We start from the raw sequence: 16,813 nt of genomic DNA on the forward strand, positions 1-16,813 counted from the left end.
TGACCCACTGCATCATGTATCCTCAGCTTAGATTCTCTTTATTACTTTTAATTAGTATTTTACTCTTGCTCTTATACTTTCCTTTACAGCTCTACAGCCTTTCACTGCACACAAAGTACTGTGTAAGTCAATTAAATACATAAAGCAGATTCTAATCCATAGCAATCAGTGCCTTGCACACAGCAACTTCCAAAATATTGTTTTGATGAATAAACAAATGAGTGCGTAATGAATAGTGACAGGACATCTGGAACTTTTCAGGGACATACGGGAAAAGGTTTTTGTTCCAGTAGTCTGAGTTCACACAGGCACTTAGCACAGCGCCTGTACGTGAGAATGGCAAGAACGATGGTCAAATGAAAAACCGAATTAACAACTATCATCAAGCCTAGATTTCACTTTTTCTTCGTCACAAATGCCACTTAAAAAAAAAGAAAAAACCCTTTCAGGCCAACTATGGATGTCAACTATGCCCCCAAGAAACAGAGGCCTTTCTAAGAAGCTGCAAGGATGCAGGAAGGGTCTAGGAGTAAGAGGGGGCAAGAAGAGGGGTCTAGGGTAACGGGGCCACTGTGGGTCAGAGAAAGGAGAGGCGGAGGCTGTCAAAATTAGGGCTGAGACACAGGGAAAACGGCAGCCCGGGTCCCAGAAAGGCAACGCTGGGAAGAGGCGGGGTCGGCCAGAACCCATCGCGGCCGCGTTCCCCGAAGGAGGGTGGAGGAGGCTCAGACGGGCGCTCTCACCTCTAACGCCGCCTGGGGGTCCTCGTCGATCAGAGCATCTGAGAAGCTCCGGAAAAACCTGCCAGGAAAACAACGACTTCAGCACGGCTCACTAGCCGAGGAGAAAAAGGGGATAAAAATACACAGCAAAGAGAAGAAAAAGCACGCACCTCTGGGCTGTTGCAGGTCCTGCTGCAGCCGCCGCCATCCCTAACACTCACTGGTGCTGGAGCTGCTACTACAGAGGTTAACAGCTTCGTCGCCGCCCAACGGGGAAACTTCTGGAGAAACACCAACCGCGCTTCCGTCCTAAGCAGCCAACGAGCAGCCACACAGTGTGCCGCGGCAGAAGGGGAGGCGAAAAGCAGGCGCGGGGCCGGCTGGGACGGTGGAGGACCAAGTCTCCCGGCCCGGCCCCCGGTCTCGTGACCAGCGCTCCCAGTTCCCGCCCCTCGCAGCCATGGTTACGGAGGCCTCCGCCGTTCACGTTCTCCTCGTCTTCGCGCGTCCGCCCTCCCACAGACCCTTCCGAGGGACTAGCTCAAAAGCGCATTTGGAACGTATTGTTATCCTTCTGGAACGTGTGGCGTTTGGTGCGTTTGTGTGCCAGCTAATAACACAAGGCACGTAGAGCTCCATTTTCACCACAGTGCACATCATGGCGACCAGAGGCAGCCAAGCCTTTCGTGACCCGTGACGTCATTCGCTGCTACGTGTTCTTTTGCGGGAGCACAGTTGCGGATTGCGCGCCGATCCGGGATCTTTACGCTGGGACCCATAAGGGACTAGGACTCGCCGGAAGTCGTTTTGCCTTTGCAGAAACTAGCCAGAAGGAAGCCTTTTGGTTCCGGGGCGGGTGTACTGTTTTATTGCCCAGAACGCCACAGGACCAGATGGACTGATCTTGCTTCCCAGTTGACTTCCCAGATAGAAAAGAAAAACCTGTACCATCCCAAGGCACTGAAGGGAGGAAGGTGGCTTGAAGTTGTCTCAGTGCTGCTTTCCTTTCCAACCTAGTCGGTCAGGCCCTCCTTCACCGCCCTTTTATCCATGCAGATCAAATAGAAGCTTCCAGCAGATTCCCTGGGACGGACGTGGAAGAACAGAAGGGAGTGGGAGTAAGCGGCTCGGTCAGTAGAGATAAACAAGTAAATGAACTTGAGTGTCTGCTATGTCCAAAATCTAAACTAAGCCCAGGGATTCAAAGAGGTTAATGCCCTCCAGAAACTTAAACCAATTCTAACTGCTAAAATGAGAAAAGGGGAATAGTCAGTCACGTGATGGCAAGGAGGGTACCCCTTGCTAAATTAGCCCAATATAAGGTATAGGGATGAATTCCTCAAAGATATGATACCTGAGCCTCAGCCTGGAAGGATGAACTAGAATTAGTGAAGGAAATGGAGAAGGCATTGCAGACAGAACAGGATGTGAGTTAGAAAACGATAATGGGAACTCTAAAATTGGTAGAGCCAAAATTCATATTGGAAGCAGACTGGCTGGAGAGGTAGGTAAATGCCACGTCATAAAGGGCTAGGTGTGGTCTGGTCTGCTGAGAAGCTTGGATGTTTTTCTCTGAGTTATGCTAACCCATTAAAGGATTTTTAATCACCAAAGGCAATAAGTCAAATTTGCATTTTTTAAGTATATTATTCTCTCTGTGCTATGAAAGAATGATTAAAGGGAAAAGGAGAGTAGTTGTTGAGAGACAACGGCTGTATTACAGGCCAAAGTGACTCTCTTAAATAGGTCAGGGATACAGAGGAAGGTAAGAATTACAGAAATATTTGAAGTAAAAGTATCTGGGTTTGCTGATCCTTTGTTTTTTAATGATCAGTGCTTTTTGTATCATTTATAATGAGGCTTTGCCTATTCGAAGGCCATGAAGATATTCTTACATATTTTCTCCTAGATGCTTTATTATTTTATCTTTCAACTCCAGGTCTGTGATTTATCTCAAATTAATTTTTGTGAAAGTATGAGGTTGGGATCAAGGTTCATTTTTCCTCTGTATGGATATGCAGTTGACCCAGCCCTACTTATTGGGAAAAAAAAGATAGTGAGTTGAAGCCTTGTCATTGTCTACGTCACACAGCTGGGCTTGCCTTGGAGCCCTGCCCCTCGCTGGGTCCTGCTCCTGCTCTCCCGACCCTGCGTGTCCCCTATTCATCCTCCGTGGCGGCCATCAGCATCCCCTTGTCGGTTAGGTGAGACTTAAGCGTGTTGAACATGTGGAGCTGCTGATCTGGCAGCAAGGTCAGGAACTGCTGAATCAGCTTGCTCGGATTCGGGTCCTTGATAAAACTGGCGATGTACACATTGACAAAGGTGGCCATCAGATACTGGCAGTCAAAGCGATCCATGATGCCTCCATGGCCAGGAATGGTGTTGGCAAAGTCTTTGATTTATCATTTCCTCCCATAAATTCTTATGGCTCCTTTGTTGTAAAGTAGGTGACCACATATATGTGGGTCTGTTTCCAGGTTCTCACTCCACTGGTCTGTGTCTAACCTTGTAACAGTACCATACTGTCTTAATTAACATAGCTTTATAATGAGTCTTGAAGTCCTGTAACTTTTTGTTTGTTTGTTTTTGTGAGGAAGATTGGCCCTGAGCTAACATCTGTTGCCAATCCTCCTCTTTTTGCTTGAGGAAGATTGTCACTGAGCTAACATCTGTGCCAATCTTCCCCTATTTTGTATAAGCAGCATGGCTTGATGAGCGGTGCATAGGTCCACGCCCAGGCTCTGAACCTATGAACGCTGGGCCACCCAAGCGCAGTGCACGAACTGAACCGCTACGCCACCGGCTGGCCCCAAGTCCTGTAACTTCTTCACGAGTGCCTTGGCTATTCTAAGTGTTTTGCATTTACGATATTTTATACATTTTATAAAATTTATTTCAATTTATAAGTTTTAGAATGAGCTTGTCAATTTCCAACAAAAAAACAAAACCCTACTGAGATTTTAATCAGGCTTGCATTGGATCTATAGATCTATTTGGGCAGGCCGGCCCCATGGCTTAGCGGTTAAGTGCACACGCTCTGCTACTGGCGGCCTGGGTTCGGATCCTGGGCGCACACCAACGCACCGCTTATCCAGCCATACTGAGGCCAGTCCCACATACAGCAACTAGAAGAATGTGCAACTATGACATACAACTGTCTACTGGGGCTTTGGGGAAAAAAAAGGAGGAGAATTGGCAATAGATGTTAGCTCAGAGCTGGTCTTCCTCAGCAAAAAAAAAAGGAGGATTAGCATGGATGTTAGCTCAGGGCTGCTCTTTCTCACAAAAAAAAGATCTGTTTGGGGAAAACTGACATCTTAATATTGAGTCCTCCAATCCATGAATATTATACACTCCTCCATTTATTTAAGTGGTCTTTAATTTCTTTCAGCAGTGTTTTGTAGATTGCACTGTAGAGGTCTTACATATCTTTCATTAGATCTGTTCTTGGGTATTTGATTTTTTTATGCTATTTTAAACGACATTTAAAAATTTTTATACTCTACTTGTTTGTTGCTAGTATATAGAAACACTACTGATTTTTACATATTGACCTTATATTCAGCCATCTTGCTGAATTCCCTTATTTCTAATACTTTGTAGATTCTTTTAGAATTTCTATGATCACAATTTTGTCATCTGAATAAAGATGGTTTAATGTATTCCTGTGCAATGATTATACCTTTTCTTTCTTTTTCTTGCTGTCTGTCACTGGCTAGGATGTCTACTATAGTGTTGAATAGAAGTAATGATAATGGACTTCCTGTCTTGGTTGTAACATCAGGAGAAAACAATATGAAATGCTTTTTCTTTCTTTATTGAAATATTCATATTTATTTTTTTCTTTAATATGTTAATGTTCTCCAAATGGCCAATATGCATCTGAAAAGAAATTCTACATCAATAGCTATACAGGGATATTAAAATCATAATTCATAATCATAACACTCCCACCAGAATGGTTAAATTAAAAGGAATTCCACTACCAATCATTGGCAAGGATATGGAGCAAGAACCTATAAATTTCATATATTGTTGGGGGAAGTATAAATTGGTATAACTACTTGAGAAAATTTTTTGACACTATCTGTTAAAGCTAGTCATACAAATACTCTCTTACCCAATACTTCTACCATTGGATGTGTACCCAAGAGAAAAGAGTACTTATGTTCATATACAAGAATATTGATTGCAGCATTATTCACAGTAGCAAAAACTGGAAATAACCTAAATGTCCTTTCATAGGAGAAAGATACTACAGAGCAGTGATTAAGAAAGAACTACCAGTACACACAACAATATGGACGAACTAATCTGTGCAGAAATAGAAGTATAATGATGTACACCTGAAATTTATACAGTTATAAACCAATGTTACCACAATAAAAAAGAAAAAGGAAAAAAAATGGATGAAACTTACAAAGAAAATGTTGAGTTAAAGAAGCCAGACAGTATATCTTGATTGACTCCATTTATATAAAGATAAAAAAACTAATTTGAGGGACATCAGAGGGTGATCATGTGGCTGGGAAGGGCCATGCGGGAGCTTTCTTGGATGTGGGAAACGTTACATATCTTGATCTGAGTGGTAATTAGACCAATGTATTCAGATGTAAAATTTTATCAAGTTGTACACTTAAGATTTGTGCACTTTATGCATCAATAAAATAGGAAGGGGAAGATTTAAAACAAAATCAGCAACAATCAGAATTTGAAATTTAAAAAACCATGACATTTACAATAGCATCAAAAATATTAAACACTGAAAAATAAATCTGATAAAGTATGTGCAAAATGTATACATTGAAAATTACAAAGCATTGCTGAGAGAAATTAAAGAAAACCTAAACAAATGGAATGGCACTCTATGTTCATGAATCAGAAGATTCAATATTGTTATCAGTTCTCAAATGGATCTATCGCTTCAACATGATCCCAATCAAAATTCCAAAGGCCTTTTCCATTTTTGAAGTTGACAAACTGATTCTGAAATTCAAATGGAAATGCACAAGACTTAGAATAGCCAAATCAACTTGGCAAAACAAAGTTTTAGAACTAACACTACCTGATTTCAACACATCAACCTTGTATATTGACACAAAGATAGACAAATCAACAGAACAGAATAGAGAGTCCATAAATAGACCCACACATACATGGACAACTGATTTTCAACAAAGATCCAAAGGTAATTCAGGGTAGAAAGGATAATTGAAAAGGATAGTCTTTTCAGACTTTTCAATTGAAAAAGACAGTCTTTTCATCAAATTGGATATACAAAAGCAAAAAGTGAACTTCAATACATAACTTGCACTATCTACAAAAATTAACTCAAAATGGACCATGGACCTAAACATAAAATGTAAAACTATAAAACTTCTAGAAGAAAGAAAAATCTTTGTGACCTTGTTAAGCAAAGATTTCTTAGACACAACACCAAAAGCATGATTCATAAAAGAAGCCATTGATAAATTAGACTTTACCAAAATTAAAGTTTCTGCACTTTGAAAATATTTGCAAACCATATATCTGATGAAGAGCGTGTATCCTGAATATGTAAAGAGTTCTCAAAACTCACTAGTAAGAAAACAACAGAATTTTAAAATGGGCAAAAAAATTTATCACTTCATCAAAGAAGATATATGGATGTCAAATAAGCACATGAAAAGATACTCAAAATCATTACTCATTAGGGAAATGTAAATTAAAACCACATTGAGATACCACTACATACTCTTTAAAATGGCTAAAATATAAAAGACTGACCATATTGGAGAGGATGTAGAGCAACTGGAAGATTCACAGACTACTTAAGATGGGAATGTAAAATGGTACAGTCATGCATCTCTTAACAAACAATGGGGATACATTCTGAGAAAGGTGTCATTAGGCAATTTAGTCCTTGTGATAGCATCATAGAGTGTGTATAACCACAAACCTAGATGGTATAGCCTACTACACACCTAGGCTTTATGATACTAACCTTATGGGACCACTGTCGTATATGCTGTCCGTTATTAACTAAAACGTCTTTATGCGGCGCATGACTGTACCACCATCATATGACCCAGTCAGATCACTCCCAGGTATTTAACTGAGAGATATGAAAATACATACCCATATAAGGATTTGTACAGGAATATTTATTGAAGCCTTAATGGTAATAGCTGAAAACTAGAAACAACCCAAATGTCCATCAACAGGTAAATGGATAAACAAACTGTAGTATATCCATTTGATGTAATGGATATTACATCAGCAATAAAAGGAATGACATTAATATATACAACATGGATGAATCTCAAAATAATTATGCTAAGTGAAAGAAGCCAGACAAAAAATAGTACATACTATATAATTTCATTTATATAAAATCCTAGAAAATGCAAGCATGTTTTAATACTGATATAACCTGTATTGACAGAAAGCAGATCAGTGGTTGACCATGGGGTGGATTGTGTTAAGAGCAGTGAGGAGGGGCCAGCCCCATGGCATAGTGGTTAAGTGTGTGCACTCTGCTGCTGGCGGCCTGGGTTCGGATCCCGGGCGCACACCAATCCACCGCTTATCGGCCATGCTGTGGTGGCGTCCCGTGTAAAAGTGGAGGAAGATGGGCACAGGTGTTAGCCCAGGGCCAGTCTTCCTCAGCAAAAAGAGGAGGATTGGCATGGATGTTAGCTCAGGGCCAATCTTCCTCACAAAAAAAAAAAAAGGGAACACAAACTTTAGGGCCGGCCCCATGGCTTAGCAGTTAAGTGTGTGCACTCCGCTGCTGGCGGCCCGGGTTCGGATCCCGGGCGGGCACCGACGCACTGCTTCTCCGGTCACAATGAGGCCGTGTCCCACATACAGCAACTGGAAGGCTGTGCAACTATGACATACAACTATCCACTGGGGCTTTGAGGGAAAAAAAAATAAGATAAAAATTAAAAAAAAAAAAAAAGAGCAGTGAGGAACAGCAAGAGGGAGTGGTTAGAAAGGGGCACAAGGAAACTTTTAGGGTAATGTTCACCCAACGTGGGTAGGTTCACTACTTGATTATGGTGATGACTTCATGAGTTTAATACTCTTTAAATATGTGTGGTCTATTGTATTTCAATTATAGTTCTATAAAGCTATTTTAAGCAAGAAACTTTTAGGGTAATGTTCACCCAACATGGGTAGGTTCACTACTTGATTATGGTGATGACTTCATGAGTTTAATACTCTTTAAATATGTGTGGTCTATTGTAGTTCAATTATAGTTCTATAAAGCTATTTTAAGCAAGTTCGGGGCTGTAGATAAGAAGTCATCAGCATACAGATGGTGGTTAGCAACGTGAGAACGTGAGCATGAAAACAGGCAAAGAGAACACGTAGTTTAGTCACATGTTTAATAATTGAGTACCTCCTACGTATAGATATTATGCTAGGGACTGAGGGTACTAAAATGACTACAACCTTGGCTCTGTAACTTAGTGTTGGAATCACACATATCAGCAGGCAATTATTAATGTCATATGCCCAAATGGGAGAAATTCAAGGACTCTGTGACAGCAGTGGGAAGGTTTTACGAGCTCAGAGAAAACTCTGAGAGGAAAGAATGTCTAAGCCGAGGCCTGAAGAATAGGTAGGAGTTAGCCAAACAGAATGAGATAAGCTGTGCCAAAAGTGACAGCAAATGCAGAGGTCTGGAAAGTAGAGGGAGCACAAAGAATTAGGAACTATAGCTTTCGGGCTGTTCATTTGCATAAGCCCCTTCAAACCTTCTACCTAACTTGGTATTCTAATTTTGTGTTTTTCCTAAATAAGTCCCCCTCACGCACCCAACCATCAAATTGTGTAAATTTGGGCCCCACAAAATCTGGATTTGCCCTTATAGAGGACATTGGTCATTCTTTTGGGTAGCTCATAATCTAAGCCCCCTTCTTATGTTTGGGGGACTCCTTGAGTCTGTTCTCATGGAGGCAACCTTCTTTGTAGAAGCTGAAAATGCCAAACTAGTTGAGAAGCTGAACTTGCTTTCTCAACTTCTCTTGGAGTTAAAGGCCTGGACATTGGACCTAGGCTCTGCCAGTCACATAAATTGGTAGCTAGTTGACACAACAAATCAAGGAAGGACCTTGGTTTAATTCTCTCTAGATGTAGTAACACTTGTATCAAGATCAAATTCCTGAAGCATAAGAGACAGTGGTACAAAGCTCAGTGTTTAGTGCTTGGCAACAGTGGCTACAATTCCTCACTGGACCAGTTGTGCAGTACAGTTTTGCGATTTATTCCTAGCTGTGTGACTCAGATTGACCCCGATTTGCTAGTCCTTTTGTCTATTCTGTGAGTTGCACAATATTCTTCTAATAAAATTTCTTTCATGCTGAAAACCAGAACATATTTCTGTTGCTAATGACCAAGAACCCAAACTGACAGACAATTTGGTATTTGGAAAGTGGAATGCTACAAAACAGACTCTAGTATGCATAATCGGCCAGTGGAAGAGGCAGGATGGAAGGCACTGAGGACCTAACTATTTCAGGATGGGAAAATGGTGACTCTGAGACAGGGCATCAAACTTACACCATCAAGAAATGTATTCTAAAGCTGAGAGGCCTTGGAAAGAGTATTCTTCCTAGTGCTAATTCTAGATGTGGCTGCAGAGGACAAGAAACCAGGGAGCCACAGCTGATCTGAAAAAGAGGACCGCACATCACCCCAAAGTTCCTACTCATGAAACTGTATCAAGTAACTGGATGAAACTTTCACTGATCTCTCTCTGGGCAAGAAATACATGTTTCATGTAGGGGTGAAAATTTTTAGAAGTGTTTGTATAGGAAGAAGGATGTGTATGGGTGATAGTAGGCTGCATTATTCCTCTTATTCCTTGCTATGGAACCCCAATTTTGTTTGGCTGTCCATCTCTCCAGCACATGACTAAGTCATTTTGGTAATCCTGCTTCCTTGGCCAGCAATTGGTTTAGGAAGGGGTCTATGACCAATCTAGCCAATGAGCTCTGAAGAGATGGCTGCTCAGGGTGTCTGGGCAAAGTCTCCTTACCAATAAACAGAAACATAGAAGCAACTACTGCAGCTATCTTGCAACCATGGCAGGGGTAATCCTGGAAACTAACCCAAAATCCTGAGGATGGTAAAGCAGAAAGACAGAAGAAACCTTTTTGCTTGGTATCACCACTGAGCTCCTGAACTAACCAATCTGGAAACCTAACTCCAGACTTCTTGTTTCATACTATTTAATGATTTTGAATTGGCTTTTTTTGTTTGTTTGTTTCTTGCAAGTGAAAGCATCCTAATCCTAAGTGACAGTATGATCTGGAGAGTAAAATTTGAAGATAAGGCTGATGGGATCAAGAAGAGGCGAGGCCATGCCACGCAGGGCCTCAACTCCATCTGAAGACAGTAAGGAACCACTGAACGGCTTGACATAATTAAACTGGCACTCCTGTTGCATTGAGGAGAACAGATCAGAGGAGGACAAGGTGAAGACAAAGAGGAGAAGAACAGTAACCTTTAGCTAAAACATGGGGGACCTTTAACCTTTGAAAAAGTCTCTGGAGCAACCCAAGAGAAACACTAATGAATTATTATAAAGGCAGGAGGATAGGAAAGAGTTGAGTACAAAAGTGAAGGCAATAGAGAGTTTAAAGGAAGAGTGAGTTATAAAAAGTTATCAAAAGCTGGAGAGTTCAAGGAAGAGAAGGATGGAAATTTTGCAATATGGAAATTGATTACTATATAGTGACCTTTGCAACAGTAATTTCAGGGTAATAGTGAGGACAAATGCAATACTACAGAGGGTTAAAGAATGAATGGAAAGTGAAGCAGGCAGCAGGTTGACAGGTTAAGGACAGTGACAGTAACATCACAGGTCCTTCCTTAATAAATACATGTTGAATCAATGATTTGATGTACGGAGACAAAGTACTTCATGAGAGCTATGCCTCTGTTCAGGAGTTCAGTATGATGAGATCATGTTAGGGAATGCATGGCTAGAGACAGTTCTAGTGGAGGAAAAATTTTCCTTGACCCTCTTAGGGTCCTTTACTGGGCCTGAAAATTAAACTCACAAAGAAGATTAAAAGAGAAAAGCATACAAATTTATTTAATCTAAGTTTTACATAAAACGGGAGCGTTCACAAGCAAATGAAGACTCAAAGAAATGGTTAAGCCTGAGCATTTTTGTACCAGGTTTGATGAAGAGTGAAAAGTCATGGAAAAAAGGCAGAACAAAAGGGTCTGAGCTAAGGGTAGTAAACTAGGGAAAACTTAGCAAGGCCTGTTCATTCAGATTCTTCTCTGCATCCTTCTGTCTTCAGAGATAAGAATGTTCCTTTTAAAATCAAATTTTGGGAGAATACTCAGTGACATGAGAGAATGAATAAGTGGAAGTTACTACTGGGTATAGAGGCATTGGATTGAGATATTAATTTCCTTATATTTTTTCTGTTTCTATATTTTCCAAGTTTAACAATTAACTGATCTAATTTCTAATTAAAAAACTTGTTTTTTAAAGTGTGTTTAACATTATCGCTGAGAACATTTTATTGTTTTCTAATTTTTGGAGCTTGGTAATCCATTGTGTAATGTCTGGAAACTGCTATTTGCATGGTAGAAAGGAAAAATGAGAGGACGACATTCTGTAATTCTAATTTGTTACATATACATATATATATTATATATGAGTTTGTTATATAAACATTTAATAACATTGTGAATACTAGCAACATTTTCTGTATACTTGTTCTTAAGAAACATTTGCTTGAAAACACAAACACTGGGAATTTTTACATGATTTATTTAATAATAAACCAATTAAAGATACAAAAATGTTTAGAGGATTCCAAAATTTAAATTTTTGTTTAAATACAAATTCACTCTGTAATATGAAAACACATAATATTAGACCTCTAAACATAACAATTTTTCATCTACAAAAATTTCTTTGCTATGCTAGAAAATTTGCAGAAAACAATTTTTTTGTGAAATTAAATGTACATTATTTACAGCCGAGAAAGTAATCTAAAAACTATTTCATTTCAGAAACTTGGATATATATGTATATTATCTTTGTCTGCAATCCCGACTCCCAGTAAAAAATGATCCAAAATATAAAGCAATTATGCTTTTATAGTACTACTCAGCTAGATTAGCCCAAGGCTTGGTTGCTTTCTGGGCCCTTAAGAAAGAACCTTGACTCTCAGAATAGCGGTACATCATTTAGCACTCAGCAACACAAATTTACTAATGCACCACAGTGCATAGTGGCCTAAAGAGTTAATGAACAAAAAGTATTAAGGAAGAATTCAGGTTCATAGCAGGTCTTACGGATAATAGAAGAATGAATTTTGTAGGGCCACTTACTTTTCTGCATTTTAGCTTAATATTTACATTAGGAAATAAGCTGATAATGTTTTAATTGATATAACTTTAAAATACAGGAGTTAGAATCATAAAATTTAGAACTAGAAAGGAAATTGGAGATCATCTAGTCTAATGCAATGCATCCCTTCCTTTTATGAGAGAACCGAGGCCCAAAATGATTAAGTGGCTTGCCCAAGGTTTCACAAGCTAGCAGGAGAGCCACTCTTAGGCTAATGTTTTTATACTATCCTGCTTCTGAAACAGGTTTGGCCATATCATGGGCACATTCCAATTTTCAAGGTTATATTTTACATATTCATAGTTCATTATACAGTGCAACCAACTAAAGTCAATCTAAGTGAAATCATAATTTTAACAAGGCATAAAATAGGTGTCTTCCATTTGAAAGAGTCAAGACTTAACTTATACAAGTGGAATGAAAATAGTTCCTATATAAATTTCCTGTTGCCTTATATTTATTAAGTACTGTATTTACAAAAGAATCAGAAAAGCTAATACAATGTAAAATTTAAAAAGAAACTTTAAAAATGCTTATATAGCAACTGAAAAAAACCTCAAAAGAATGTCTTCATAGTATAAAATGCTTGTTCCTTCACAAGTGAATTCTGAAACATTTGGAGAACAAAGAGAAACACCTGGGTTTCCCTCCCTCATCTAACAAAGTCAAAATTAACTCTAAATTATTATTTTTAACAATAAACTACAAAATTAGGAATGTCTGTAGAATTTATCTTAGACTCAATTAGATAGTTTGCATACAACTGAAAATGTTCAATTAAAAAACAATAATTCATAATTCCTTTGGTATATTAATTAAAAAGAGTTGGGTTCCAGCAGTTCATTTTGTTTCATAGCTACCTGAGAGGTAAATCCATTGGAATTGGATACCACCATCACATAAGGCTGTGGCTTTTGCTCAGTTTTCTCAGTGTCTTCTTTCAAATGATCTTCAACCTCTTTTTTCTCTACTTCCTGTATAAGAGTTTTTGTTTCTTGAGCTTTGATAACTGAAGTGATCACAGTGCCAGGTGGGTGAGCAACTAGTTGTGAACTGCGAGGAGAAAAGGTCACCACAGGTGTAGTAGCACTGAAGGATGGAGATGAAGCCATACTGACGGTTCCATTGCAAATGGACTGAACATTGCTAGTAAGAACCTGCTGTACATGGGCAGGGCTCAAGACAATCGAAGGAGAAGAGCCTGGCTTCTGTGACTGCAGCATGACATTTTCTTTCAGTACTGTCATGGGCTGTGATGATGGAATGGCTTGTAAAATAAATTTCTGAGATCCAGCACCTGATGATGGATCTGTGCTGGCTATAACTGTTGTGATTGGCACTGTCTGGAGTGTAACTGTATGCAAATGCTGATTCCCAGGAGATACGACCACTGGAACTTGGGTTGGAGCCTGTATAGTCCTATTGAGATTATGAAATAAAAGTGAGAAAATTAGCATATTCTACATCATTTAAAACTTTAACATTTGACAAGTCATTTTGACAAAATATGAGTTATATTTAAATGCTACTTCCCATATTTTAAATACAACACAACAAACATTGTGCTAGATCCTGTCTTAAACACTGTACATACAGAAGTGCCCAACACAAAACTCTCAGGCATTAACTATGATACTATCTGGTGGAAAAAAAGGCTGTACAAAGTGTCACATTAACACAAATGGGGAAGCAATTTTGTTGGGGAATGAGAAGGATATCAAAATGTTTGGCAAGGAAGTTATGTATGAGCTGCTTGAAAGAAAATTAGGAATTTTAAAACAAATGTATTGGATTTTCACTCTAATTATTTTAACGTTTGAGGGATAATGTCATCAACACACCCATCCATAATTACCAAACTTCATGATTATAATTGTTTTTAACCTGTTTTTCTATATACAGAGAGGAAAAATGCTCAATTAACTAAAATAAAAAAACACCTCAGTCTTAAATGTATTTGTGACAGAATTAGCAGGAGAATTTCAGTTCACAGTTCATATCATATTACATAAAACAAGTCATGAGTATAATTAACTTGTGAGGGTCCTTTAGGCTGGCAGAGAGAGCAAAAAATAAGGCCAAGCTTTGGCAAAAATAAATAGAGACGTGTTTTAGCAGTTTTCTAAGCTCAAATCATTTTCACAAATTTTAGTCATAAAGCTACAATTTAACCAAATCTTTTAATGTAAAATCCAGTTTATGTAAGGTTGTTAATTGAAAGAGTTACATAAATGATGATGAGTCAATTTAATTTTAAAAGTTCACAGCTGTGAAATTTATAGTTACGGCCATAGCTAATACAAAACAAATGCAGCTGAAAAAACTCAGCATCTGGATCTCAATTGTTTCCTCTGAATTCTGTAAAGGTATTTTTACAAAAGACAGATGATTGCTACTTGAAATGGCTAACAGCTAGATTAGTCCCCACAGAGCAAATGTTAACTACTGCCAGTAGATTATTACAGATAAATTTTAGTAGGTTACAGTTATGTGGCCTGTCACATATGTGAGAAATAAAATTCTGGAGGAGAAAAAAAATAGGTTGGGGAAAAGACGAAAAAAAGACTCGGCACAACTCAGGAGAAGTTTAAAGGAAGTGAAAACCACAGGATGACTAGAGCCCACCCATTCATGTAGGATACTGATTCCCAAGTTCAGATTGCCACCAAAGTCACCACTGTGAGGATCAGTCTACAGCAGGATATTAGCAGCTCTTTTGAAGACCTGAGCTAGAAGAGAACATGAGTCAGATAATGAAGATTTAATAGGTGGGCAAGGTGTGGCTAGGAATAAAGGCCAGATGTATTAATATTATTGGGCAGGCAGGGATGAGTTGGAAGAACACAGAATAACTTTGGAAGCTAGGGAGCTTTTCCAAATCACACTATGCCTCCCTTCTCCCCCTGCTCACCTGAATCAGGGTATCACAGGTGGAATCTGAGCCTGGGTATGGTACTTGACCCTTTAGCCAGATACTATTTTTTAAATAAAAAACACCCAAGGGCTTCCCATGCCAAGAGTTCATGTACATGTACATATAGATAAAACAGTACTTGGCACAGAGTAAACATATAGATTGTATCTATAAATATGGATAGTCTGCCACTCTATAAGTACTATTATCCCCATTTTACATATGAAAGAATTAATGCACAAAGAAGTTGAATAGCTTGCATAAGGTGACCAGTTAGATAAGAAAAGAGGCCATCCAATGGCAGAACCTATGTGTTTTAACCATTACAACATACCGTTCACTTCTTAATTGCTGAATAACTTCAGCTAAAGATGACTATTTACTATTATATCTTTAAACTGTGGGCAGTTACAACTCTTTAATACATACCTCTCCCCTTCCTCTCTCTCACTCAGGTGCAGCACAAACAAGAATGTACTTAGAAATTTTGCATATTGTTAATCAGGACTACCACTAGACTTTTAACGCTTTTGATCAAATTAGAAAAAGATGTCTCTTTCTTGAAACACCTGACTGCCATCTGCCAGAAAATATATATACTTATCTACAGTATCTACAATGTAAATATATTGGGTTATTTGAACAAATTCTAAAACAATTAATTTTTACTTATTAAAATATTCAGAGATTAAAGGATAAAACATTATATAGTTTTCTCTCAACCACAGGAATTTTTAAATTATCTTTTTCTTAGTTAATGATTAAACTGTCAGTTGTGTCTGGTTAAATTATATTCTAACAAAGGTTATATTATAGTTAACTACTTTTTTTTTTTATGTGAGGAAGATCAGCCCCGAGCTAACATCCATGCCAATCCTCCTCTTTTTGCTGAGGAAGACTGGCCCTGAGCTAACATCTATTGCCAATCCTCCTCCTCTTTTTCCCTTTTTCTCCCCAAAGCCCCAGTAGATAGTTGTATGTCATAGTTGCACATCTTTCTAGTTGCTGTATGTGGGACCCCGCCTCAGCATGGCTGGACAAGCAGTGCGTCAGTGCGCGCCTGGGATCCGAACCCGGTCCGCCAGTAGCAGAGCACACTGCACTTAACCGCTAAGCCACAGGGCCGGCCCCACATAGTTAACTACTTTTTAAAAATCTCCTAAGCTATTTGTAACCAACTGGCACGATATTGGTAATTTAAAATTCCTCAAACTTGGGGCCGGCCTGGTGGCATGGAGATTAAGTTCCTGCACTCCGCTTCAGCAGCTCGGGGTTCTTGGGTTCAGATCCCGGGCGCGGACCAATGTGCCGCTTGTCAAGCCACGCTGTGGCGGCATCCCATATAAAGTAGAGGAAGATGGGCACGGATGTTAGCCCAGAGCCAATCTTCCTCAGCAAAAAGAGGAGGATTGGCAACAGACGTTAGCTCAGGGCTAATCTTCCTCACAAAAACAAAACAAGACAAAATTCCTCAAACTTTCTGAAGCTATTAAAGATACACAATATAACATTTACCTTTTGTTGAATATCTACTCAGATGTCAGAAAGCGTCCTTTAATTGTTACAACCATCTATAAGATTATCTTTATTTTATAGACGAGGAAACAAACTCAGAATAGTTAGTTAATTTCATTCAATGTCACATCTAATAATTGACAAGGCTGGAGGGCTGAAAGGTGATGCCTACATTCTTTCTACTCCATTACATTGCTTTTAAGGTAACCTACATATTATGCATTTTTAGAGGCTAATTTATTTACAAGACCCTAAGCCAAACTATTAGTGCCTGAATAAATATTACAGAGA

General features: G+C 39.0%; 2 protein-coding genes across 6 annotated transcripts in view; both read right to left on the bottom strand.

Moving 5' to 3' along the window:
• Positions 1-1,037, bottom strand: part of SUGT1 (SGT1 assembly cochaperone of MIS12 kinetochore complex) — a 39,442-nt gene extending 38,405 nt beyond the window's left edge. The window contains exons 1-2 of the mRNA XM_014789944.2: positions 893-1,037; positions 744-801 (exon numbers count right to left, since the gene is read on the bottom strand). Coding sequence (XP_014645430.1) covers positions 744-801; positions 893-930 — 96 coding nt within the window. The 5' untranslated portion in view covers positions 931-1,037. The remainder of the gene's footprint in view (positions 1-743; positions 802-892) is intronic.
• A 10,436-nt stretch (positions 1,038-11,473) lies between these two features.
• Positions 11,474-16,813, bottom strand: part of ELF1 (E74 like ETS transcription factor 1) — a 111,258-nt gene continuing 105,918 nt past the window's right edge. For all 5 annotated transcript variants that reach the window (XM_087436009.1, XM_087436008.1, XM_087436006.1 and 2 more), the window contains one exon: positions 11,474-13,512. In XM_087436009.1, coding sequence (XP_087292135.1) covers positions 12,909-13,512 — 604 coding nt within the window. In that variant the 3' untranslated portion in view covers positions 11,474-12,908. The remainder of the gene's footprint in view (positions 13,513-16,813) is intronic.

This window comes from Ceratotherium simum, chromosome 10 (assembly GCF_057802395.1).
Source record: "Ceratotherium simum simum isolate JZ-2026a chromosome 10, ASM5780239v1, whole genome shotgun sequence".
In the NCBI taxonomy this organism is placed as follows: Eukaryota; Metazoa; Chordata; class Mammalia; order Perissodactyla; family Rhinocerotidae; genus Ceratotherium; species Ceratotherium simum.